This window comes from Naegleria fowleri, assembly GCF_008403515.1.
Source record: "Naegleria fowleri strain ATCC 30894 chromosome Unknown tig29, whole genome shotgun sequence".
NCBI lineage: Eukaryota > Heterolobosea > Eutetramitea > Acrasida > Naegleriidae > Naegleria > Naegleria fowleri.
The window spans coordinates 596,133-622,450 of record NW_025407961.1 but is presented as its reverse complement, the minus strand read 5'-3'; the positions used below and the strand labels follow the sequence as shown (position 1 = coordinate 622,450).

The following is a 26,318-nucleotide window of genomic DNA, read 5'->3' as shown; positions in this document are numbered from 1 at the left end:
CTCGTTGCATTCGTTCTGTTCGAACTCTTTCTTTTTGGAGTTTTTCAACCATTGGATTGCGTTCCGTGTTCTGCCAGTGGGTCAAAATTTTTTTTGTTTTTTGTTTTTCTTCCAACAATTCTCGTTTGAAGTCGTCCATCAACTTTTTCTTTTCTCTTTCGTTTTCTTCCAGAGTGGTTTTGAGAAAATTTTCGCTTCGTTCTAATACCAGCATCTTCTCTTGGAGTGAATGGAAAGCAAGCTCCTTATTCTTGAGTTGATTGGTAAGATTTTCAATTTCTCGTTGAAGTAGGCTGTCTCGAGCCACATCCGTACTTCTGTTGTTGGGCTTGTTTGAGTCATTATTGGTCTCCTTAAATAAAGAAATTTGCATTCTCATTTGATCGTTCATTTCCTCTAAATCTCGTATTCTTTTTCTAGATTCATGTAATTCACTTTTCACAATATCAAGAGAATGTTGATATTGTTTGATCGTCTCCTCTAAATGAGATGTGTCACTGTGCTTTTTCATCATTTCAGCCAATTTTTCCTTTTCCAGTTCCAACTTTCTTTTTTCTTCTTCGAATTTTTGGATCTTGGCAATATTCTCCCTCTCTAAATTTGCTCTCATGAGCGACATTTCAGACTTCATGTCAATAGCAGTTTGTGACGCAAGAACATCCAGTCTTCTGGCTTTGTCATCGAGCTCTGCTTTTTTCATTTCCAATAATTGTCTCTCTCTAGCGATGGCTTGATTTTTTCTTTGAATTTCTTCCATTTCTTTGAACATTTTCTGTCTGTGCTCGTAAGATAGCCTTTCAATTTCTTTTCCTTCTTTTCGAGGCGATCCGAAATTTCTCGTTCTCTTTCTGTGGCTCTCTCCATTTTTCTCATGTGTGCCTTTTCCATTTCTTCAAGCTCTCTGGCCAATCGTTCTCGGTATTTTGCGCTCTCTTCCAATCGCATCGCGCTTATGGTGGTTTCTTCAAACATTTTCAGACGAGCTTTTAATTCTTCATTTGCTCTTCTTTCGCATTCCCGTTGATACTCTAAATACTTTTGTTCAAGAGTCTGTGATTGATTCCTTTTGTCGTTCTCCATTTCTGCTTCATATTCTGCGTCAATCATTTTTAATTTGGTTTCCATTGGAAACTCTTCCTTTTCCTCTGTTTGACATGATTCATTCCTAGTTTTTCGATTTGCAATTTGTTTAAGTATTGTCAAAAATTTAACGAGTGCACTTTCAGCCTTCCAAGACTGACTATAATACATTTCCGAAAGTGTTTTAGTTAGAAAATTGTTGGGATCCTGATCCATGATATCAACAATATCATTTTCTTTTACTACATCTGTGTTGTAAATTCGAATTCCAATCGAATGATAAACTTCATATTCTGAATTTTTAGTTAAATCCTGCAAATTAGCTTCCGAAGTGAAAACACTGGCTGTAAACGAGTATCCATTTTTTTTCAAGTGATCCAGAATCACTCGCTCCTGTTTTTGAAAATGATATTATATATTAATCAATTGAAAATATCAATAATATTAATGATGAATTATTAACAAAAATTGATAATATTTGTTAAACCATTGAATGTTATGAATCATAAATTTGGATAAAATTCAAGAAAATAAACTTACACAAGCTCTTTGTATTTCAGGTCTATTTCCAAATACTGTGATGGAGGGATCTTTGTGAGTGGGGCTTTTTTTCGTCAAGTCTTCATATATCATTGACCTTAATTGAGTTTTTAAAAGTCCAATAACTCCCTTGTCTTTATACTTTTTATACATCTTTTTCTTCAGCTCTTCTTCCGACAATTCATCAAGAACATTCCTTCGTTTTGATGAATCGCTGTTTAATGAGCTTCTTCCACTGCTCACAGAAGAGTATGACAAAGAAGGAGAGTAAAGAGCTGGATCTTGATCTATTCTAGAGTTCTCTTGGTCATAATATGAGTTAGTGACTGGTTTTTTTGTTTTTCTCAAAGCAGCCTCATACTCTTCGGAAGCATTCTGATATTCGTATTCGTCGACGATAGCAGCATCACTCTTGACATCAAATCCCGGTTGATGAAATGAAAGAGAGGAAGAAGAAGAAGAATTTGATGATGGAATATTTGAAGAGGAGTGTTTCTTTGCGTCGATGGTGGTGTTGTTGGTGGTAGTGATGCGAATGCATTGTTTTTGTATATCGGAAGGGTCATGGAGGCGGTATCTTAAGTTCCCGCTCTCGAAACGATTTGTAATTTCCCTCCAATATTCGGGACCGTTAGAAATTTAAAATTTTAAAAATCTAAAATATTAATATTTTTGAGTACTCACTTTCAAAAAAAAGCCTCTCTTTCACACACCCACAAAATCTTCTCCTCACCATGGTCAACAAGGTTAAGATTGCAAACGTTCAAATCAAGAACAATCCAAGCCCTTTCACTGAAAACATTGTTATGGACGTTGCTGTTGATTGTATCGAACAAATCAACGCTGATTTGGAATTGGAAGTCGTCTATGTTGGTAACAGCGAGAATCCACAAGGTGATCAAGTCTTGGACTCTGTTTGTGTAGGTCCTGTGAAGGTCGGAACCAACAAATTCACTCTCACTGCTCCTCCACCAAATATTGAAAAGATTGCTGCTGCCGATTTGTTGGATTGTACCGTTCTCTTGCTCAAGGTTTCCTACAAGAACCAATTATTCACCCAAGTCGGTTACTTTGTTTCCAATTACTATGCCGACCCACAACTCCAAGAGAATCCACCTGCACAACCAGTGGTCGATAAGTTGATGAGAAATTTGAATGATACACCAAGAGTTACCACCTTCAGCATTGACTGGGATTAATCTTGTGGGTGCGTACATTCAATATTTATCATCTAGATGCTGGCTCCGAAACATGAAAATTCATCCAAACCTAGCACTTTGCAAACACATTGCGGTTTGAATGTTTAATTATCATTCAAATCGATTGATTTGCAATTCAAAACTTTTCTTGATTTAATAAAAACATCTCTAAGTTATTCATCTTCTTCTGGGACATCAAGCACTTCTTCCGACTCTTCACCGAGCATTTCCACATTGGCTTCCGAAGACACATCACCACTGACGTCCTTTGGAGGTTTAACGAAAAGCCAGCCTCGAAGATAGAGCAAAAATTTACCCATCAGATGAGTCTCCTTTTCAACTTGGAGCATGTGTGAGTAAATTCTCTTTTTGAATTCTTCAATTTCAATGGCGTAATCTGCAGCTGAAACTGCTCCGTGAAGTTGAGAACCAGCTTTCGCGTTATATCTTTTAAATTCTTGTTCACACAACAGAAGGCCATTGGCAGGAGCAAGTGGAACAGGTACAGCCTTTTCCTTATCGACTGTCAAGGCAAATTCACTCTCATCAAAAACGCCACGCATGACTCCAATAAAGAATCCAACCATCTTTCGAATCTGATTGTAAATGAATGAGCTACCACATACTGTTAATTTAACAACCTTAACTCCTGAAATTTCGAATGGATGCGAACACTCAAATTTTGTAAGATGTCTATTGTATGAGTTGGGTTTTGCTTTGGACAATTGAGTGTAGTTATGATAACTATGAGTTCCAACAAAGTTTTTCAAAACTCTATTCGCCATTTCCACATCTTCAGAAGTGATATTGCAATTGTAAATATCGAGTAGGCCATTCTTTTCAATATCTGTGTCAGTAATCTTTTCCAAGTTGGTCGTTCTGAACCATTCTTTAGCGTGTGGATCTTTTGTAAGAGCAAAAGCAGGTAACAAGTATTCGTAGGTTCTTGCTGTACAGTGATCCTTAGCATGAAACGATTTGGACACTCTCTTAAATCCATAAAAAATAATGTCATCCGGAAGAAGTTTCCTCACTTCCTCTAATAAGCCTGGTTTTAAGAGAAGCTTCATTTCAAGAACATTGGAAGCTGCATGAACTCCTTTATCGGTACGTGAGCTTCTGTGAAAATGTACCTTATTCATATCTGTGCTGTTGTGTTCTGCAACTCCACCTGCTTTACATAAGGCTTTGAAAAAGGTTTCTTCCACTGTGACAATATTTGGATTTGTAAAATTTCTATTGTGTTGAACGATGAATTCATTACATGAGAACGATTTCAACGATAAGTGATTAAAAATTTCAAAATTGCAGAGCATATGTTGGAATGAATACAGCATGTGTGATTAACATGACAAACATTCGAATCATCATCATTACATAAAAAAAATTAATTTTCAAAATATAAAATTGCCATGAAAAAACATACGATGTTTGTGAGCCATTGTAATTCGTTCCAAGATATCCAATGAACAAGGCTACTCTTCTCTTTTGATATTTCTCCTCATTCTCATTCTTGACCTTGTTCGGATTTGGTTTTCCCCATTCGGTATCCACAATTTTTTCAGACTCGGCTCCTTTCTTTCCTCTATTCTTGTTGTTATTATTGGTTTTACCATTATTTCCCTTTCTTCTCTTGTTTTTATCTTGGTCCTGTTGATTATTGTTTGTGCTCTCGGATGATGATGAGGTAGGTGGTTCCTTTCTCTTATTATTTTCGGAATTATTACCACTCTCTGCGATGTTGTGTGTATTCACAGAATTTGAGGTTGTTGTTGTCTGATCAGCACTATTAGAGGTAGCGACTATTTGCTGTGATGATGATGGAGTATGTTCATTCCCTTCTGTTGTTTGCATTTTTTTTCTGTCAACTTTGGTTTGATGGTTCACCGAAATGATGAAGCTCACGAATATCAAGTCCAATATTTTAATATTATAATTGTGATATGCGCTTTATTGATGAGGCAGTCTACTCATAGGACTGCGGGAGAAGAAAAATCATTTAAATCTTCTTAAAATCCAAACAAAACATTGAGTTTTGGAAGATGCCACTTTCTGGTATTCTGGAATGCAGCGGCTACTTGTTGATAAACCATTAAGGGGCTTTCAACACCTGGTAAGAAGTGAGAATCAAGATTCATCAAGTATTCATACAAGACAAGGAAATGACACATTACGCCCATATTCACAAGACAATGCCAAATGCCGTGAGCACATGGAACTCTTCCATCTCCATATTTCAGTAAGAAGCATCCACCAGAATAGAAGATTCCACCAATAAATAGGAATAGAAATGCCTCAATGGGAACTAGAATTATTGAGATTTGAATGTTACAGAGAATGTACATGTGACACCCATCAAAATGATTTTAAACTTACCATGTGTGAATAGTGCAGGTGGAATAATAAAGAATGCAATCCAACCCATCAAATTCAACAGCACAATGCCGTCAATACTTGCAAGAAACTTTTTGCTGAAAGATTTTGCCAATCCACACGCTGCAATGGTCCAAACAGCTACGGCCATCACGTTTCCAATCCATCCACCTTCTCCAAATTCCACTAAAGTGAGCCACGGTGTGTATGAAGCTCCAATGAAAATCTGATTTGAATCAATTGTTATTATCCACACAAATGTCACAGCAAAAATGTCACAACAAGAAGATTCCCAATGTCGCATCAAAAGTTATCACAAAACCATGTCACAATAAAACCTACATAAATCATTGAATAGTCCATTGCTCGAAAGACATCCACTCTTGGATCATTCTTTCCATACAAAAAACAAGCAACATGATACATGGATGATACCGCAAATAATATCACCATTCCGACACAATACACAATTGCAACAAATAATTCTTGTCCAGAATTAATAATATCTTGTTCATACATCTTGTAAGAAAAGTAAGCGAAAAACAAGATGGGTAATGTATGAGTCAGAACATTGATGGCTTCTTCAAATTTCGTTGGTTCATAATCGTCAACATTATTCGATTCGGGGAATGGATTCATAATCATGATGGTGGAACAGAGAAGACATCCTGAATTTTTCTTCCGATGAGTGGGTTGTTGTTGTTTTGCTGTTGTTGTTTCATGATGATCATGTTGTTGATGGTGATAATGATCATGTTCCAATTGACAAGCCTTGCTTGTACATTCTTCATGATGATGGTGGTGGGGATGAGATTGTAACTCCGGTGATGAGGATGGCAATGAATGAGATGGAAAAGCCTCCATTTTCTTGTCATGAACCATGGCCATACTGTAATTTAAACACTGAATAATGAAGGGAATGTTCAATAGTAGTGATGATTCTCTGATGATTGCAAACGGTTTTTTGAGTGATGTATTTGTGCGAGAGTGTATGTACGATGGTCGCAACGACGACAATAATGACGAGGATTCAAAACCCGATGTATGTACTAATAACTCTTTCTCGAGAACTCTTGTTCGCTTTTTTATTTGAAAAAGTCCATCTTCAAAGATGACAAACTGTATTTTGAATATTCATTTCCGACAAGCCATCAATTCATTTCGATCTCAAAATAAAAGATGCCTTTCCCGAATGATCGAAAGTCCCCACCAACCTTGAATCTTGGGAAGAAAGGGAATTTGGAGGATTGATTATTGAAATAGAAGAATTTTCTCCAACCTCAACGTTTCCAATTTGAATTTCACAATACATTCCCCAATATTTATCAAGACTTGTGTTTCACCATTGATTGGGTGTGAAGTTTATTCATGAATTCATCTTTATTGTTGTTCTTTATACACTTGCGACATTAATTCAAAACTCTTAATGAAGGGTCCGATCATGGATGGATTCTTAATCATGGCAAAGTAATCTCCTTTCAAGAATTTCATCCATCCCATGCTGTAGGCCGATGCTAAGGCAGTGAGGCCCAAACCATTCTTCATATAATAAATCCAATTCTCTTGCTTGCATCGAATGTCCCAATCCAATTCCTCTCCTTCATACATTTTGGCTTGAATGGCAGTTCCTTCTTTAATGACGAGCACAGTGGCGGGGTTTTCCTCACCTTGATAGCCGTATCCAACATTGGCATTGAAATTGATGGATTTTAAAGTGGAGGGAATGGTTGAATCTGCATTCCATAACTCTTGGAGTCGTTTCATAAATTTCTCAGTGAGCATGGTTTCGAGATGATGTTGTTGTTCTTGTTATTATGTGTGAATATAGAGTAGATGCTTTTCTTTTGTATTTGTTGATTCTAAAGTGACACCCATCACCCGCACAAATTTAAATCTTTTCCAACAAAAATGCTTTTGGAAGGAAACGGCGAAACTTTGTAGACGCCGATTGTGGTTGTCCTAAGGACTCGACGAGAATTTGTCCAGTACTGGCTCTGGTGACCAAGCTTTGGAGAATGACACATGTTCACCAACATACCGGCATATGTTCATCAATTCGTTTTTCCGAGATTAAATTTGATGGAGTGACTCTTTGTCTCACCATTTCCGTCGAGTTCTATTCACAGAAAATGCCAAAGACCTTCGCTCAGGAAATAACAAATCCATCATCATGAGTACTGTGGATATGATGCTCTGCCCAGGAATACTGACAGTGAATGAATTTGCAGCCGCTGCTCTTATCTGGGAGAGCCCAAAAACTCTGCTGCCAGACTGTCTTTCCGTGTGAATACCCAAAAGAAGAACCTCACGTTCTTTTCTGGGAGTCCAAAAAAGACCATCAAACAAAACCCAAAACAAAGACGCCTTTGGTGCCATTCAAAAATTTGTAAATCAGCAGAAGGACAGCTTGTTCGAAGAAGAACCAAGGATTTCATTATTATTGATTCATCCGTTCTTTTTCTCTTGATCCTTTCATGATTATATGTGCAGCAAAATCCTTTCAATTTTGAATTAAGGCTTACTGAATTTGAGCACCAACATTGTATTCATTGCGAACAGAAACAGAATGACTCCATCCCATCATAAACCAGAGTCCCTTCAATCCTTATCGGACTACATCTCAGAGAGAGTGGAGAAGGAACGAGAAATTTTTCGAAATCATCCACCTATGATCATCACAGCAGCAGATTCTTCCTCAACAAGTATCACTATGAATCATCATCAGCTTGGAGAGCAGCCTCAATTTCCACCTCAATCTCAACCTAAAGCAACGACATTTCAAGGCTTTCCTTCGATAGATCCAAATGATCATTATGAGGATCACTCAAACCGACAAAAGTTACCTTCCATTGACGAGTCCATGATCATCAATCCTTCCAACCAACAACAACAACAGGAAGGATATCATCAACCAACATCGTTCAATCACTCCCAAAAATCACAGATGAGACGCCTTAGTATCGGTAAGCCATCATCCTTCACTCTAACCTCCGATTCTCCAAGAGGTTGTACTATTCAGCAACTTGTGAGTAAGTGGGAACGACATTTTCTCGAATTGTCTCGACTTGCCTACATCTCTGTATTGATGGGAAAAAGGCGACTCAGTGAATGGACACTCATGAACCAAGTGGCAGAAAGAATTGCAGAGATTACGGCAAGCAAGTTGTGTGTCATCCTCAAGGAGGATCCTCCTTCTTCTGCTTCTGACGCTTCCTCTAATAAGATCAATCATTCCTCCTTCTCGTCGTCTCATCATCAGATCAACCAAGAGCAGCATCAACAACGTCCGTATGGAGAACTAAAAGTGATTGGACTCTTTGGTCTCGATGACGAGGACTACAAGCGTTTCGTTCATGTGCATCGACTGAGGTTTCCCACTCACAAATCCCATGCCATGTTTATTGAGGCATTTGTCAACAGCAAACCCATCATTGGTACACCAAATATAGGCTCTTATCGCCTTCCTCCAGGACATGTTGAAATTTTCAACTCCATATGCATACCCATTTGTTTTGGAAAACGTCCATTGGGAGTGTTAATAGCTGGTAACAGGGACGGAGACTATACCGAAGAAATGATCCATCCGTTAACTGCGTTGTGTAATTCCATTGGTAAGTATAGATTCTTGTTTGTTGGTGTGTCATCATCATGTTTGAAAAAGGTCACATTATGAAAATGTATAGTATGGAAACGGATGATGAAAACAAGACTTCAAGTGTTCCAATAGCAGGTATGACCTCGGATTCATCAACAAACTATGAATCTCCTCTAATTTCAATCAACGACAACCTTCCTTTACCACAATTTGTCTCAATGGACTCCAATTTTCAAGCACCCAGAATCACTCCTCTTCATCCACCTAGTACACTCACAAGCAAACAATCTACGAACAAAACTGACAAAAAACCTTCATCACTAACAAGAGCTTCTAGCTCGAGCGGGATACCTAGTCCACAATCGCCTCCTCCCATCTTGCAACGTGTTTACCAACTTGGTAAGAGCAAAAGCACCGCCTTAATTAAGGCTGAAGGAAACAGCTCATCTCCAACGACGGTGATTACATCAAGTGGTACAAACTGTGATATCAACGACGCAAAATGCATGATATCATGTGGGAATGAGCTTACAGTACCCCCCGATCCTAACAAACTCTTTGCGCATGACAATTCAGCCATAAGGACCTCAACCCCGTCCAGTGGAACGTCAAGTGTTTTAACAGGAAGCTCAATCGATACATCACCTCTATTTGATGAAATGGAAAACGAATTATTGCACTCGGCCGAAGTTTCACTTGCCGTTTTTAAGGCCGTTCGTGATAGTATCTTAATTTTGGATAGTGATTTACATGTCACTACCATGAATCCTAGTGCAAAAAAATTCTTTGGAATTTCACAAACAACTTCTCCGTTGACCTACGAGGGTGATTTGCATATCACTGAATTAATACCTGACAACTACACACAACGATTAGTTTGGTCTGAAATTTGTAACTCAAGCCAAAATTGGGTCCGACGAAAGGCACTTGCAAAATGTAGAAACTACGACTTGGTCATGAAGTCATCTTCTGACACTCAAGAATCAACACCCGTGGTGGATATTGTTTCAAATAATCCTTTGAGCCCAATAGAATCATTCACACCAACAGCCTTGAAATATGAGTCCCATGATTTTTGTAGGATGATTCCTGTGCTTGTTAGCGCAAATAGTTTCTTTTTCGGTAATGAAACCTTTTATGCGGTCACAGTCACAGATGAGACAACAAAGGAAGACATGAAAGAAAAGATGAAGTTTATTGCTTTTCTTAGTCATGAATTGAGGAATCCAATCCAAGTAATTGTTTCTGGAGTACAGTGTCTCGTTGATATGCTCAAAAAAGAAGTTTCAATTAGTGAGGAAAGAAATTATATTGTGAAGAGCTTATTTGGAGCATCCGAATTTATAACTCTAATTATCAATGACATGATCGATTTGACAAAGGTTTGTTAAAATTGCATTTTGAAAACCAAATTAATATTAATTACTGCTGAAATGCTAAATGATTCGATTTTTTGATCACTCTAGTTGGAAAGTGGTCATATGAAGATATTTGAAACAACGTTTAACATTAGAGATAAGGTCATGCAAGTCATGCAAATGCTACAAATTTATCAAGAGAAAAATCTAGAAATTAAGTCTTACATTAATGGCAATGTTCCTCCCATGCTCTACTCAGATTCTACAAAGCTACAACAAATCCTAGTCAATATCATGACTAACTCATGTAAATACACAAAAAAGGGAAGTGTTGAGCTGAATGTTTCTTATACGGAGGACAATCACAACCCCAGAGTCATTTTTAAAATTAAGGATACTGGTTTAGGTATTGACAAATCGGAGCTTCCTTCCATGTTTAGACTCTACAAACGATTGCACCGAAAACATTTTGAAGCTACTGGAAGTGGAATTGGTTTAGCATTATCCAAGCTGTTGTGTGACATTCTTGGCTGTTCAATTAGTGTGGACTCTGAAAAGAATAAGGGGTCAATATTTACGGTAGAGGTGCCGTACAAGAAACAATTTATACAGGAGTTTTCAATGAGAGAGGAAACGTTTCAGAGTGGCGAGAAGAACGATTGTGAAATAACAGCCTCGTCATCGGCTGAAATGGAGACACCGAAGGTTGAACAAATCCAAAAGACAGCACCTTCTCCCGAAAATGTTTTGAAAGGCAAAAGATGTTTAATCGTAGATGATAGTGAAATTATTCGAAAACTATTAAGAAACATGTTGAAAGACTTTTGCAGCAATTGCAAAGAAGCGGAAAATGGACAAGAAGCCATTCACATGTGTGACGTGTATGAGTTTGATTTCATCATCATGGATGTCATAATGCCTGTCATGTCTGGAAATGATTGTATTAAGAAGCTAAGGACTGAGAAAAAGATTAACACACCAATCATCGCTCTTACAGGAAACTCGTTGACAGAAGAAGTGAATGCTTTGCTATCTATTGGAGCGAATAGAGTTTTGCTGAAGCCAGTGAAACGAGCTGAATTGCTCTCAGAATTGGTGCAAGTGCTTTGCAATGTGAACAATCCTTAAAATAAAAAACACTCTAAAGATCTGATCAAAGGTATAAAAAGAGAATATTAAAGGGTGAATGTATTTTTTTATTTCTTGACTTTCTTTGACGAAGCCAATTGTGGTTTCTTGGTTTCAGCAATTGCAGCTTTTTTGGCAGCACTAGAGGCAGTTTCTTTCATGAAGGAAGCTTTTTGAGGTTTCTTTGAAGTCTGGGTCGTTGATACTTGGGATGCATTGTTGCTTTGGGATGTGGTCTTGGCTGTTACTGGAATAACACCACTTTTCTTTTTCATTTCCTCAATTGTTTCGGCTGGAGCTTCATCAGAAGTGAAAGCAAAGGCTGTTGGTGTGGTCTTTCGTTTCTTGGTTGAACTTTCATTGGTCTCTTTTTGTGCTGCTTTTTCTTGGCTTGCATTCTTCTTATTTTCATTCACAACTTCGTCCTGCAGAGTAGTGGGCTCGTTAGAAGCTGAAGCGCTCGACGAAGAGGTCTTTTCGTTTCTCTTTCGTCTCTTCTTATTGTCTTCTTCTTGTTGTTGTCTTAAAATTTCTTGCTGTTGTTTGACTCGTTCTTTTCTTTCATTCTTGAATGTCTCTCTTCGTTGTTTCAAAATTTCAATAGCAGTCTTATCTAAATCTTGTGTAGCTTCAATTACATTTTGTTGGATGGATTCGACATCACTCAAAAGATTCCACCTCTTTCTCCATGCTTCAAATAATGGAAGAGCTTGACTCCAAACAGATTTCTCTTCTGATTTCTTTTCCTTCTTATCTGAGTGATAAAATACAAAGTAGAAACAAATGATGAGTTCTTTGAATTGGGTATCGGTGAAATCGTCTTGTTTGGTCGAGTGATTAGCAAGATATTCCAATACATTCAATAAGATGCTGGCACACTTTTTGAGAGCCTTTGACTTGACAGTTCTGTTCACTTTCATTGCTGGGCAAATGTCTTTCACATAAGCATCCAATACCATGAATAAAACCTTATTGACCTGAGAGGGCTGGTTTTCAGTCAATGTGGCAAGATAAGGTTTCACCAAATGCACTAAAATTCGATCATACAGTTCTCTTTGTTGTGGCTGAGCGAGAATAAAACCTGATTTTTTGTTTCGGTACTTTTTGTCACCTGAGTGAATGATCTTCTCAAGAGCAAAAGTGATAATCTTACTACTGAGAGTGCAAGCAATAGCAGGATCAGATTGTGAAAGAGAAATGAGCAATTCCATGGAGGTTCCTAGATTATCTTCCTCATTTTCTTCAATCATGCTGGATTTTTCTGAGCCAAATAAAATCTTTTCAATATCTAATTCGGCAGATTCCACGACTTTGTTGGATCCACTTCTAAGGAGAGACATTAACCTAATATAAATACTCAGCATATGGGCACATTGCTCCATATTCAAAGTTGGTGCTAAACTCTTGGCAAGAACAGCTCTTTTTGCTTTTCCTTGAATTGATGACAAGTACTTGCCGTACTTGGAGAATTCAATCGCATAAATTTTTGCTGTTTCGAATAAAGCTTCTTTGGCATCTTGATCAAAGACAATGGCGCATGGGCTGTTAGAAGCATCTGAAAGTAATTGTTGTCGATATTCCTTTGTTAGAATCATCACAAGTTGGAAAACCTTATTGAAAATGGTATTAACAGCATATCCTGTGGCTTTCTTGAGATGGTCAGCAACATCTTCAGTATTTTGATACCACAGCTTATCCAAAACGTATTGGGTTCCTTTGAATAAGAGAAGAACCAAGACTGGTTGAGGAACACTTTTGATGCAAAGCCCTTCCAATACTTGAACAATGTTCATAGCAAATTCCATTCTCTTAAGTTTTTTTTGCTTCTCTTCTGATTTCCTTCGTTTTGCTTCATTGCGTGCTTTCAAAATTTCAAGAACACGTGAGACATCTGATGGATTATTAAGATCAATTCCTCCTTCTTCATCTTCCTCATCATTTCTAATGATAGCAGCACCTTCGGTGTCTTCTTGTGTGAGCGCATTTTCTTCACCATTTTGAGGGTGCTCTTCTTCAATGTTTTCAGCTTTTTCCTCTTCTTCCTCTTCATCGCTGTCTTCTTCTTCCTCTTCATCACTCTCATCTTCCTCATCAATTTCATCGACTTCTCCATCATTCATCAAGTAATTGAAGAGTAAATCCAAGCATTCTTCGTTCAAAAACTTTGCAAGAGTCATGAAAACTATTCTTGAAGCAAGAGTCAAGTTTGGTTCCGCGTTTATGTTCACAACCAATAAATCTGTGAGAACTTCGGTAGGTTGGGTAGCATCCTCATCTTGCATTGAATCCTCCTTTTTCTGACATAATGTGACAAGTTCTTCTGAAGAAAGCGACGACAAGGATTCGTATACTTTCAACAAGTCCTCCACCATTGGTTTACCTTGTTCTTGTGACTCAATAATCCAAGGATCGAACATACTTGCAATAATTAATTGTTTCAAATATATAGCTAATGAAGAAAGTATTGTCCAGTCCATACAAGTTTTCGAAGAGCTTCCAATACTAATTTTTTCGAGTTCCTTTTGAATTTTAGATAGCAAGTTTTGAATTTTGAAAAGTGTGGCATTATTATCTGTTGTGTCAAAAATTCTCTTTCTTGTTTCTTGCTTGGTCTTCTTTTCTCCGTCTAATCCATAAAGTGTAATGGCGTAACTATAAATTTCTCCACTCCAAGGCTTTGAACCTGTTAGTTGAGCTTTTTCGTTGCTACTTTCTTTGCTTGAAGGATGGTATTGATGTCTCATCCAGTTAAACTCTTGGACAGCCAAGTTGTTGAGAATGACCTTCACAAGATTACTAGACATGTCAATGATATCTTTGCCATAATATGATTTTTGTCTAATTAAAATTTCTCTTTCTGACAAACCTTCTTTTTTCTTAGCTGAAAGAAGTTTTTCGTTCACATAATTCATCATTGAGCCAACTTCAAACAGTTTCTTCAACAATACAAGAAGATTATCTGCTGTAAACGAGTCTTCACTCTTGTCATAAACTCTAACATTAGTAGGGAAACAAGAAAGTAAAAATCGCAATGCCTCCTCGTTGAGCCATTCCTCTTCCTTTTCTTCTTCTTGAGCAAGAGAGTCATGCACCAAATCCATCTGGTTTTTCTTTGCAATAAATCGTTCCATTTGTTCATCGTATTGCTCTAAAATCATTAAAATGGAACGTGTAATGGTGCCTACTCTGAGTTTGATTGCGTCTCTTAGCCATGAAGACAAAGTTCTAATCAAAGACCTCGTTGTTTTACGGCTTGAAGAAGTGAACTCGTCCTCGTCATCATTTCTCTTCTTTTTCTTATCAGCTTCCAATGTAAATGATGAAAGTTTTCCATTATCGGTTGTGTATCTACCCAAAGTATTGGAAACCTTGCACAACACTGACTCTCTCGAGAGAAGAATTTTAGAAAGAGAGGGATTTGTAGAGGTAAGACTCAGAATTCTTGGTCGCAGATAAGATCCAAGCCATATCTGATAATTGAAAAAAGCTTCACGAACTTGTTTCATCTTGAGTTCATTCTTAATCGATTCTGTCTCTGAATTTACATTTTCCTCACCTGATTCAGCTCTCTTGCGCTTCTTTTGTTCTTGTTTTTTGACGACAAGCATCAGTAACGAATTAAGCAATGTGTTGTTTCCGGTTGGGCTGGATGACGTCAATGATGGAGCATTCTTCAAGAACTGTTTGCATTCATTTAAACAAGCACCCCACATTAACAAGAAAGGATTCACCGACTTTTCAATTTCTCCCAATGGTAAAATTTCATCGAGAATATAGTTCATTACGTTCTTGTCAACATTATTCAAACATTCGATAACATCTTGGAATATCTGAATTTCCCACCAATAACCTTTTCGAGTTGATAACTGAGCAATAATGTCGTTTGTGCTACCACTCTTTGGTTGTTGAAGAGGAGATGGTGGCACTTGCATTTGTGAGAATAATTGAGAAAAGAAACTTTGTAGGAGTTCTTTTGCAAACAAAAATTGCTCGTATTCCTTGCTTGCGTCTGTTGTTTGTTTTTTCTTCTTTTTCATTCCTAACGCAAGAGATGGCACGATGAGATTTGTGAGGAATTGAGTCATGGCACACTGAACAGGTAAGTGACGGAAATCAGCCATATAATTGCAAAGTGCAATTACAAATGATCTTGTCATGAGAATAGAATTTTCATTCATGTCTTCATCCTCAGAGTTTGAGGCATTACCTCCTGTCATAATCATGTTACGTTCATGAATAGCAGTTGGGCAGTATTGTTGAATATAATGATGGAGCATGAAATGTGGAAGCTCAACATATGTACTTTGTAACATATTCCTAATAAAAGCTCCGTCCGTTACCACTGTTCTATCTTTCAGTGACTTCTTCTTTCGTTCAGAAGAATCATCATTGTTTCCATCATTGTTCAACAATGATGGAGTATTGTCCACAATTTCTGGTAGGAAACTCCTCTCCAATTCAAATGCAAATGTTTCCAAGTCTTTTCTCGAAACGACTGAGTGCTTTTTCTGAGATTGTTGTTTCATGCAACTGAGAATCACACCAAATGCCTCAACAAATAAAACATTCAAAATTGCCAAATGATGTTGTTGCTCTTCCTGTTCATTATTCTGAGGTTCACTACTGTCGTTCATATGTTCATTCTGTTGTCGTTCCTTTTCTTCCGATACTGCCTTCAGCTTTTTCAACAATCGACGATAATCTGTTTGAACATCTTCAATAAGTCGGAGATAGAATGGCCTTGATTTCTGATCCTTCTTTCCTTGTGGTTGATGCCAACAAAACACAGCACCACTTAAAAAACATCCTGTAACGAAAACAAGCCTTACTTTCACTTGTTGTTCGAACACTTCGTTTGTTGAAGATGACTGTTGTTGCTGCTTTTGTTTCAATAATTTATATAACTCTTCTGGTGAGAATAAATTAATTTCTTGTTGAACGTGTGATGTAACCACACTCGCTAACAAGGTTGTGCAGAGAGTAGAAATAAGAGTTGAATCCAGAACACTCAGAATACCATGTTCCGATTTTTTCTTCAGTCCAACAACGAGGCTTGTTGTTTTCTGGATAGACTCTTCTCTCATACACAGTTCAAACAAGGAAAGGAAAAAGTGAAGTACATCTTCCTTCCCTACATTCTCGGAGCGCAAAATTTGAGAAAGTTCGGTAATGAGCGTGGAATCAATTTGATGTGGATGGAGATGAAAGAATTTTTCAATGTGTTGGAAAAGACGATCCTTCAAAGCAGCTCTCTTATTCACTGTGGATGATGAATTCATGATTGATGAGGATTGATGATTGGCTGATGATGATGAGGAAGACGAGGACAAGGAGGACAAAGCTGCCGAGTCGACCTTCTTGGACGATTGTTGTGCTGCAGGCATTTTTGTTCAAATTTTTTGTGAATTTCTTCCTCTAAAATTTGTTTGGCTCTCTCCTTCAACTGCAAGGTGCGCCAATTTCGAATCGATTCAAGCATTCACAGTAGTAGTCTTATGTGTGCGCAACGAGTTTTTTGGCTTGAGTGAGCTGAGTTTCGCTAGGATAATGGATTAGAATTAGTCCAGCGAAGGTCCTGTTCTCCATGGAAACTGGCTTGGCGTCACCCAAAAACTGCGTTGCGCATGCATAAGAGAATGGTGTTAGAAAGGGTGGTTGTTGGTGTTGTTGTTAAAAACAATTCATGCATGAAAAACCTCCTTTTCATCCTTTCAATGGATGAATGGGTCTCTCCTTATCAGAGATACTTTTGGAGAGCTCTGTCAATCGATTGATAAGAGTGTGAACATCTAAATTGGTCTCCAAAAGATTATGACAAAAGTTTGAAACGAAAAATTCCAAAAATGTCTTCTTCAAAAAGCACACACGAGTTCACAAACAAAAAAAAACAACTCTTTTTATCAAGCTCTATCATTTTCTTACATGTCCTACGGTCAAGTGCCATCACCCAATTCAATGCAATCTCCTCCATGTGGATGGATCACCAACAATCAACAACTCTCAAACCCATCCATGGTCAATACCAATCAAGGGTTTCCTCCATACGATGCGAACGTTAACATTAACAACAGCATTCCACCCATGACTCAACAGTAACGTCATCAGACCAACATGCCCTCTCAACAACCTCAAACCTTTTCATATTTGCCATCTTCCAATTATTACTATGATTCTAATTCAATGGGCATGACAAGTCCACCAACAATGAATCAATGCATGTTCAATGATGAGTCATTCATCCTACGTCATGGATCCACAACAATCCCAATTTTCTTATGTTCCTTCTACATTCAGTCCTCAACAACAACCAAACCCATCTATGAGTGGTGGTGGTGGCATGATGACCATGCAATATCATTCACAACCTCCCAACAACAACAACATGTTTATAGGTCAACCTTCTCAACCAATGGCACCAACGAGTAATACCAACGTTCCTCAATTGCAGCAAGAAGGAATAATCATTATTGGGGGTCATCCATCCCAGCAACAACAGCAGCCAAACTTTAACACCTCTCAATCAATGATGTTTGGTCATCATCATCAACCACAGACAATGACAACCTCCTCACCCATGTCACAACCCATCATGATGCAACCATCCAATGGACCTGTGAAGGAGCAATGGGTCAAAGAAGTGTTGGACGTGTCCTCTGAGTATTCCTCGGATTATGGAGCGAGAAATGTCATTGGAGAAAGCAGAGTTTATCCTCTTCATGGTAAGCATTTTCTTTTTTTAGAAGTTTTCAAAAAACACAATTATTTCAATTCACTGTTATTCACTGTTGCCCATCATTACCAACGTTAACAGAGGACTCCAATAAGGCATGGGTTCCTGAAAAAGAACGAAACAATCAAGAATTTATCATTGTTGAATTTCCTTTCTATTCCGTTATTACTGGTGTTCGAATCTATGAGACTTACAATCCTGGATCCATTGTCAAAATTTCATGCCTTCCCAAAGGAAGAGATGCCTACAAGAGGAAATTCTCTCAAGATGACACGGTTCGTAACTCTACAGAATTCATGTTTCCCAATGATTGGATCACTTTGTACGAAGGTCCTCCTCAACAACCTCTCTTTAAGGGAAAATCCAACATTTTCTCTCCACCCTTAATGACGAATGGCATTGAACCGAAAATTCTCCTCATCACCATGAATACTCTTCAATCAGAGAGTTGGAGTGAAATTGATGCCATTCAATTGATAGGTATTCCCACAGAGGCTGAATTCTTGAATGGAATGAAGGAGCTTTGGGCAGGTGCTGTTCTTGCAGTGAGTAGTGAGTATGGCAATGGATGGGTCGCAACGAATGTCATTGGTAAACCCAGTGTGTATCCCAAGTATGGAGATGACTCGAAAGCATGGGCTCCAAAATCAGAGTCTGGCACCTTTGAATTTATAACGTTGGACTTTTTGGAACCTCTATTACTCTCCAAGATTGAGATTTATGAAACGTACTGTCCTGGGGCACTTGTGAAAGTGACTGGTTATAGCAATCATTCAAGCATGGAGTCTGGTACTGTGTTGTATCAAGGAGCAATTGAAGAGGGTCTACCTGATTTGGCACGAATTAAGACCATTGAGGTTCTTGGTGGTGGTGGTGTTGCCATAGCTAAGAGCATTCCGATTCGTTATTTACGATTAGATATAGACACGACTCGAAGCAAAGGTTATTATGAAATTGATGCAGTGAAGGTGACTGGTTTTCCAGTGGTGGGTTTGGGAATGTCAAGAACTCTTTAGAGTGAGTTGTGTCTTGCTGGGTTCACAAGACTGAAACGTCCATGTATTCAAATTAAAGAAAATTGTAAATCTGATTTACTTTTTTTACAAAAGATTAAGATTCATGATTAATATCTGAAAATAATAAATGGCTAATTGACCACCAACAACAACACCTGCATTCCACATGTGGCACGTCGTTCTTTCCCAATGAAACAAGTTCCTTTTAACTTTATCAGTCGATGGAGCCGTCTCAAAAGTGCGCACGCTTGGTTAGTGGAAAGCACTTGTAGGCGCCTTTAAAATTCCCAAACGTGAGTGTTTCCTTTCATCTTCCCCTATGAAAAAACAAAGAAGGACAATTCTTCCTTCCTTTCCGTCGTTGGCTCATCATCATTGTTGGAGGCAAACAACCATCCAAAGCAGCAGCAGCAAGGGCATCTTTCCATCGAATCTACTTCTTCGGACTCTTTCATTCCTTTCTCTTCTGGTTCTTGTGGTCGGGTTATCCACAACATCCATCATTCATTGCACAACCACTTTACGAAAGCATCATCACCATTCTTACCACCACAAACAACAACAGCAACACTCGATCGGAATTGATACCAATACCTACTTCGCTACCAACATGAACACCATGATCAGGGAATCGCAGCAGCAACACAGAGAGGAGCAATCTTTATCCTCCACATCTTCCGAACAACAACCTATTGAAAATCCATCATCGTCATTATCACAACCACCTCTTCTACTCAAGGAACGGATTCGAGCCATGTTTATTGCCCATGGCTCTCCGACTCTATGCATTGAACCTTCTCATGGCATGAATCAATTACTTTCCAACCAAGTGGCTTTTCAATTTAAAAACAAGCGACCAAAAGCAGTGGTAGTATTTACTGCACATTGGGAAGCTCATCCTCATGTGGCCATCAGCTTCCATGATTCCTCGACCACCTACGAGACCATTCATGATTTTTATGGCTTTCCACGAGAAATGTAAGTAAATGTATTCAAAAACATTTGTTAGACATTTACCTCTATTTGTACACCCTATACTCATGCACACACACATTTACTGCACAATGTCACATATACACACTGCATGATCATTGAAGGTATGAAATTGAATATCCTGCTAAGGGAGCTCCTGAAGTTGCTCAAAGAATCGAACAATTACTTCAACAGAATTCCATTCCAACACGAAGAGAAATGAGACGAGGATTAGATCATGGCACTTGGGTCATTCTGAAAGCTCTCTTCCCTGAAGCCAACGTTCCAGTAGTTCAGTGCTCCATTGACGAGAAGAGCTCTGTCGAACATCACTACAAGATTGGAAAAGCCTTAGCTCCATTAGCTTATGAAGATGTTTTGGTGATTGGCTCTGGAGCGACTGTTCATAATCTGGGACGAGTGAGCTGGGGAAAGAAAACTCCAGATGCATGGGCAGTGGAGTTTGATCAATTCTTGGTGGATAACATTTCCAAATGGAATACAGATGCCCTGTTTAAATATGACCAATTAGCTCCCCATGCGAAACAAGCAGTACCAAGAAGTGAACATTTTGTTCCACTCTTTGTGGCAATGGGTATGGCTGATGAAACAAAGAAAGGAGATGTTCTAGAGAGGTTTTATGACTTTGGAAGCTTGAGTTATTTGAGCTTTGTGTTTTAGGTTTTTTGTTTGGTTCAAATGTAATGTCTTGTAAATGCATTTAACCCTTTATTCAGCCTATCGAAAAATAAAAAAATTGAAAGAGTTTCGCTACATTCAAGATAAACAAATTCTGAAAATCTTTGCCGAATATGAAATTGTGTTTAGAAAAAATGATTTGATCTCATTCATCTCACGGCCCAACTTGGCTTTTCACTCTTTTGTTTAGACAAGAGAACTCTTTGCCCACAATGGTCCTTGTGACTTTTATCATCACATCAGCGCGACATAAATGAAGAAACCTCCAAATTCATCGAAACTCTGCATTTCCAGATAAGAAGCATATTTCCAAGGAATTTTTGGAGGTTGGAAAATCCCGAAAAAATTCCTTCCGCACGGTTCTCTCTTTCATTAATCCCAGAGCAAAACAAAAAACCGTAACCACCACTTGTTTCAACAGAGAAGAACAAGAGCAACAAAAGATCCTCGAATTCTTCTCACACAAAAAAGCCGAAAGGACAAAGCCACCTCACAACATACCTGTTGTTTTGGACAATCAGATACCTTTGATCAATTCCACTCCGATCATCATTTCCCTCATCATCACAAGAGTTTTTTTATTTGTAAACAGAAAAACGGATTGTTGATTGTTGAGAACTTTTCTCTTATCCTTTTATTATCTCAACAACGAGCACTTTGAACGATTAGCAAGATGAATCTCAACTCTGCACAACAATCCTTTCTCAATCCTCTTGTACAACAACATGCTTCTGCTTTGCATCGATCGTCATCGTCTTCTTCTACTCCATCATCACTACCAGTAGCAAATGGTAGACTCTTTGCATTTCCAGCAGCAGCTTCATCGTCCACCCTGAATACGAGCATGGATGAATTGAATCAATACAATCAAGCATTGAATGCTTTGCAATCCATTGAGAGTCAATTTGATTTGAACGTGGAAGAATTTCTGAATGAAGATGATGTGGATGATGCTACCACCACAACGACCTCCCACCAGCACGCCAACACTGCCGGAGTGATCAACAATAATACTCCGAGTGGTATGAATAATCATCACATCATGACGGGAGGAGGTGATGGCTTGTTCTTTGACAACTCTTCTCTCTATCAGCAGACATCCTCACAGAACGCATCTCAAGCAAGTACACATCAATTATTGCAAAATGCACACAACACAGTCATGCAGCATAACAAATTGTTGCAGACTTATCTAAACAGCATGGGGCAACAACAGAGACAAAATGTTTCATTGCAACAACAACAAGGAGTTGCGTCTCAAACAAATTCTCAAACGATGAGCATGCCAAGAACATCCAGTTTTAATCAATTGACCAACTTAAACCTAAGCTCACCACAACCAAAAGTAAGCAGTTCATTGAATGCATTCGACACTCTTGTGCCTTCATTTAATGGTGTCGCACAAAGCACAACACCAAAGGCAACCTCAAGCAATCCATCCTCTTCCTCTGCAACGCAACAAAAAAGTTCAAGTGCCTCTTCGTCAACCACTTCATCCTCATCTTCTCCTTCGATGCAATTCTTTTCCACACTAGATAAGGGAATTCATTCTGTACAACAAGTTATTATGAATGGTGGAATCACAAGTGTACAAGTTTGGTCTAACTGTTTGATGCAACTAATTCCCATCTTAAAAGTGATGGATGATACAATACCCGATACGATCATTGGAGGAAAATCAGTGTCAAATAGAAAGAAAACTCCTCTTAATGTTTCTATCGAAGTTTCTCTCGATAGATTTAGAATGCTAGTAAGCACAATTATTAACATGATGAGACAAAGAAATTCACTATTGGAAAAAGAAGGTGCAGCGTTTTGCCAAGTCAGCGAAAAGTTAAGCTTAATAGTGAATTTGGACGATTTGCGGGCTAAAATTCAACGTAATGAGATTGCCTTTAGTGACGACTTGTGGCGAGCAGATGTGACGCTATTAATGAGCAATCAAGAACAAGATAAAGGTCTCACACGAGATAAAGCAAAAAAGAAAAAGAATGAGAATTTAAGAGAAGGATTCTCTGTATTCAGCAATCCAGAAAATCCAGGTAAGTATTTTGAAAAATTGGCCTAAACAACAGTAACTAATTCTTTGTTCTTGTTTTTTAAACACGCGTCCACAACAGCCACTACCATTATCCAATATGCTCCAATCAAAGCAGGTGTTGTCTCTAACAACAAGAAAAATTGTCAATTGAGATACAAACTTTGTTATGACAATTGGCTTGTGTACTATGTTGATTCTACCAAGTTATTTGCCATCAATTGTGGTAAGAACACAAAATCAAAGAAAAAATCATCCAAGTCAACAGAGGATGACACTGGAAAAGATTTGGATGAAGAAATGGATGGAGTATCGAATGATGAACATTCTCCACCTTCGCCACAACTTCCAGTTGCTAATCAACAAGAAAAGTCCTCTCTTTCAAGATCTGCTTCCACAGCTTCTCTGGGTTCATCTGTTTCATCGAGTACGGAACGGCCGTCAACGATTGCTGTCGCATCGAACGGAAGTTTTGTTGTCTCTCCAAAATCTGGCTCTAATGCTGGAGGCTATTTCATATTCATTCAATGTACTTTTGATAGTAGATTAATAACGGACCTTCAGGAAGTTAAGGTCTTTCTTGGAGATCAAGAAGCAGAAATTCGTCAAATTAATCAAAATGCTATTTTCATTGTTGCTCCAAAAACTCAAATGAAAGGCGTAGTCCCAATTGAGATTAGAACCAATAATTTTACAGTTTCCAATCCAAATGATCTGAAATTTGAATTTTTAGATGACGAAGCAAATTCCAACATTTTAGTGGATGTGAACGAAAAAAAGAGAAAATTCGATGCTTGTTGTGATGTGGTTGAGGTCAATAGCGTAACAAGCAGCAGCACTCATGGATCCAATTCAAATTCAAACACATTCAACCCATCGATCGTGAGTAACTGTGCTCCATCATCTAGCATGACGAAGGAGAAGAAGAAAAAGAAGAGAAAGGAAGTACTTACACCTTATCGACGTGAATGGGCAATTGTTATTGCCATTGACAAGTACCATCACAATGGACTTCTTCATGAGTCCTCGGCATCATCCGTACACGACGCGATGAACTTGGCTAATATTTTGACCAAGATTTATGGCTTTGAAGTTCGATTACTTCTCAATGAGGAGGCTACTTGGGCCAAGGTTAATCAACTATTTGTTTCTCTTGCTGAAAGTGACAGCTTGCAAAACGATGATGCAATTCTGATTTATTTTACAGGAGTCTCTATTTCAAAGCAATATATTAATGGTTATACAGAAAATTATTTGGCTCTTTACGACACTGATCCTGACAATTTGATTAACACAGCTATTTCTCATCAATCCTTTGTGAACTTCCACCATAGATTAAGCGCCAAGCACATTTTATTCGTGTTTGATACTTTCTACAATGGTATAATGATGAAGGTCGTCAACGATGGCCATCCATCTAAAGACATGAAGTATTATGCTACCAACAAGGCAGTCCAAATGATTTGTGCTTCTCAGAGACAAACCGGTATGAGACCAGGAATTTTTAGCAAGGAACTCGTCAATCTGTTAACAACCATGAAATGGGGCAATGACGGTATTAAGAGTGGACACTTGACTCTCACTCCATTCTACACAACAAGCGACCTTGGAAAACAACTTCAGCAACGAGTACACAAGGAAACAAACGGAGTGCAAGTTCCTCGCTTTGGTGACATTGAGCTTGGAGGAGGCAACTTTTTGTTTATTCCTAAGAGTTATGAAAAGCATAGTTACAATTCAGAGCTCGAAAGAATTGTTTCTCTACTTTCTCTTTACGAGGACTATATTCAAAACATGAATTTGGGAGACATGAGCAAGCATGAATCTTTGATGTCTTTACTCAAACTTAAATTTTTCCAAATCTCAAATTACTACTTGCAAACATTTGACACATTAATCAAGGAAGAAAAGATTCAACTACGATCTGATATTTATGCAAGCCAAAAATTGAACCTTACTGAAATTATTAAGACCGTTCGATACAGTTATTTAGCACTTTATCGATGGGCTGACGATTGGATTTTACACGATCCATATCATTTGGCAGATGCCAATAAGAAACTATTGGATTCCAATCCAAGTGCGGTCGTGAAAAGAATTTTCGTTGTTGGTCTTCCGAACATGTCAGAACACGATGAAAAACAATACATTAAGCTGATGAAATACCATCACAGCTGTGGCATTGAGGTTCGAGTGGTTCATCATAAGGATTTAGATGATCGAAAAGAAATCCCACACAATTTTTCCATTTTAGATTCCAGACTTGCTCACTATCTCTCTTTCGAGGATGACTATCCAAAGTCTGTCATTATTTTCAACAGAAAGTCTGTTGCTGACTTGTATTACTCAAAGTGGGTTTATGTTTATAATCGATCAATTCCATTCAGCACATACCTTTCGGAGAAATATCCAAATAAGATTGCTGAAGATGCTCAAACTGAAGTGGGACCCATTCAATGCCATAGCGGATGTAATTTGGATCATGCATCAGCACAAGTCTCTGCTCCAAGTTCAGAGCAAGACAAAAACATGAGTTTGACTGACCCTCTCTTGTCATTTGATATTCATGAGAATATTGAAACGTTACAAATTTGTTTGGATCCATTGTTGCAGGGATTCAAGAAGAAATTCCTTGAAATGATCAATACGCCAAAGGATAAGGTATGTTTCATTGAATAGTGATTGAAAAGGATCAATTTTTTTTTTAACAATAATGTGTGTTATTTGATTGATGTTGCTCACCTTTAATTGTTAATAATTTTTAATGTGTTTCCTTCAGCATGCTCGTCATTGTGGAAAATGCTTGTTATTGCAAAAATTTCATTCCATTAGCATGCATTATGAAAATCAAATCACGACCTTTTTCTCAAAGGGTGAAATTGTCGTCCATGCGAACTTTTATGACACCATGAGACTTCGTTTGCATGACATTCAAGAATATGCTGAGCGCAGTTATGTTGGCGTCATTCCAATCCATGCATGGAGAGCAAGTAATAGAGCGACTCAATCACCTTATTTCACACATGAGAGTGTCTTGGAAATTGCTGACATGAACAAGAGATTACGAGAGAGGATTTCGAATATTGTTCTTCAAAGTGTGTTTGTTTTTTACAAGGGTTTATTTGGACAGAATGGTGAATTTTCTTCCGATTCGTTAAATGAAAATGGCGTGACTAAGAGTACCATTATTGCTGGATTGAAATATCATAGAGATTGTGGTATTGAAGTGTTGGTGGCATTGTTAGATCATGCCGATCAAGTGAAGGAGGTAGTTCCAGGTAATTTCTGTATTATTGATGGAAAAGTGTGTGGCTCAACCATACTCTCCAGTGAACCATCAAAATGCTCTGGAACTCATTCATACTATGTCAACTCGATCGAAGGAGGAGAGGAGAATGTCAAGCAAAAGAAGGAACTTGTAGAATTCCTCAAATCTAATGCCATGCCATTGGAAGAATTTTTGACCATTCACGACGATACATTATCCTCTGAGGCTGTTAAGGCCATTGTTGAAGATAGCAAGTAATTTTTCATCTTTTGGTTAATTTTGGTTATTAATACTTGAAAATGCAAAACAAGGATCTGACAAA

General features: G+C 38.2%; 11 protein-coding genes across 11 annotated transcripts in view; 5 read left to right on the top strand and 6 right to left on the bottom strand.

The window, feature by feature from the left end:
• FDP41_002508 (uncharacterized protein) overlaps positions 1-631 on the bottom strand; it is a gene marked incomplete at both ends in the record, with an annotated part of 3,321 nt that extends 2,690 nt beyond the window's left edge. Inside the window, one exon of the mRNA XM_044705710.1 lies at positions 1-631. This exon is cut by the window's left edge and continues 2,690 nt beyond it. Coding sequence (XP_044563401.1) covers positions 1-631 — 631 coding nt within the window.
• A 65-nt stretch (positions 632-696) lies between these two features.
• FDP41_002507 (uncharacterized protein) lies at positions 697-1,773 on the bottom strand (the record flags this gene model as incomplete). Its single annotated transcript, XM_044705709.1, has 2 exons — positions 697-1,473; positions 1,621-1,773. 2 exons carry the CDS (start codon positions 1,771-1,773, stop codon positions 697-699), a joined length of 930 nt encoding a protein of 309 aa, XP_044563400.1.
• Positions 1,774-2,354: 581 nt separating this feature from the next.
• Positions 2,355-2,819, top strand: FDP41_002506 (uncharacterized protein; the record flags this gene model as incomplete). The annotated part of the gene is made up of 1 exon (XM_044705708.1): positions 2,355-2,819. The coding sequence occupies one exon, from the start codon at positions 2,355-2,357 to the stop codon at positions 2,817-2,819; it is 465 nt and encodes a 154-aa protein (XP_044563399.1).
• A 173-nt stretch (positions 2,820-2,992) lies between these two features.
• Positions 2,993-4,673, bottom strand: FDP41_002505 (uncharacterized protein; the record flags this gene model as incomplete). Its single annotated transcript, XM_044705707.1, has 2 exons — positions 2,993-4,055; positions 4,246-4,673. 2 exons carry the CDS (start codon positions 4,671-4,673, stop codon positions 2,993-2,995), a joined length of 1,491 nt encoding a protein of 496 aa, XP_044563398.1.
• Positions 4,674-4,828: 155 nt separating this feature from the next.
• Positions 4,829-6,056, bottom strand: FDP41_002504 (uncharacterized protein; the record flags this gene model as incomplete). The annotated part of the gene is made up of 3 exons (XM_044705706.1): positions 4,829-5,124; positions 5,196-5,418; positions 5,535-6,056. 3 exons carry the CDS (start codon positions 6,054-6,056, stop codon positions 4,829-4,831), a joined length of 1,041 nt encoding a protein of 346 aa, XP_044563397.1.
• Positions 6,057-6,572: 516 nt separating this feature from the next.
• FDP41_002503 (uncharacterized protein) lies at positions 6,573-6,974 on the bottom strand (the record flags this gene model as incomplete). Its single annotated transcript, XM_044705705.1, has 1 exon — positions 6,573-6,974. The coding sequence occupies one exon, from the start codon at positions 6,972-6,974 to the stop codon at positions 6,573-6,575; it is 402 nt and encodes a 133-aa protein (XP_044563396.1).
• A 784-nt stretch (positions 6,975-7,758) lies between these two features.
• On the top strand, positions 7,759-11,273 carry FDP41_002502 (uncharacterized protein; the record flags this gene model as incomplete). Its single annotated transcript, XM_044705704.1, has 3 exons — positions 7,759-8,803; positions 8,854-10,169; positions 10,254-11,273. 3 exons carry the CDS (start codon positions 7,759-7,761, stop codon positions 11,271-11,273), a joined length of 3,381 nt encoding a protein of 1,126 aa, XP_044563395.1.
• Positions 11,274-11,341: 68 nt separating this feature from the next.
• Positions 11,342-16,657, bottom strand: FDP41_002501 (uncharacterized protein; the record flags this gene model as incomplete). Its single annotated transcript, XM_044705703.1, has 1 exon — positions 11,342-16,657. The coding sequence occupies one exon, from the start codon at positions 16,655-16,657 to the stop codon at positions 11,342-11,344; it is 5,316 nt and encodes a 1,771-aa protein (XP_044563394.1).
• An 863-nt stretch (positions 16,658-17,520) lies between these two features.
• FDP41_002500 (uncharacterized protein) lies at positions 17,521-19,019 on the top strand (the record flags this gene model as incomplete). The annotated part of the gene is made up of 2 exons (XM_044705702.1): positions 17,521-17,992; positions 18,085-19,019. 2 exons carry the CDS (start codon positions 17,521-17,523, stop codon positions 19,017-19,019), a joined length of 1,407 nt encoding a protein of 468 aa, XP_044563393.1.
• A 619-nt stretch (positions 19,020-19,638) lies between these two features.
• On the top strand, positions 19,639-20,672 carry FDP41_002499 (uncharacterized protein; the record flags this gene model as incomplete). Its single annotated transcript, XM_044705699.1, has 2 exons — positions 19,639-19,997; positions 20,117-20,672. The coding sequence occupies 2 exons, from the start codon at positions 19,639-19,641 to the stop codon at positions 20,670-20,672; spliced, it is 915 nt and encodes a 304-aa protein (XP_044563392.1).
• A 691-nt stretch (positions 20,673-21,363) lies between these two features.
• FDP41_002498 (uncharacterized protein) lies at positions 21,364-26,254 on the top strand (the record flags this gene model as incomplete). Its single annotated transcript, XM_044705698.1, has 3 exons — positions 21,364-22,732; positions 22,811-25,389; positions 25,508-26,254. The coding sequence occupies 3 exons, from the start codon at positions 21,364-21,366 to the stop codon at positions 26,252-26,254; spliced, it is 4,695 nt and encodes a 1,564-aa protein (XP_044563391.1).
• Positions 26,255-26,318: the final 64 nt, after the last annotated feature.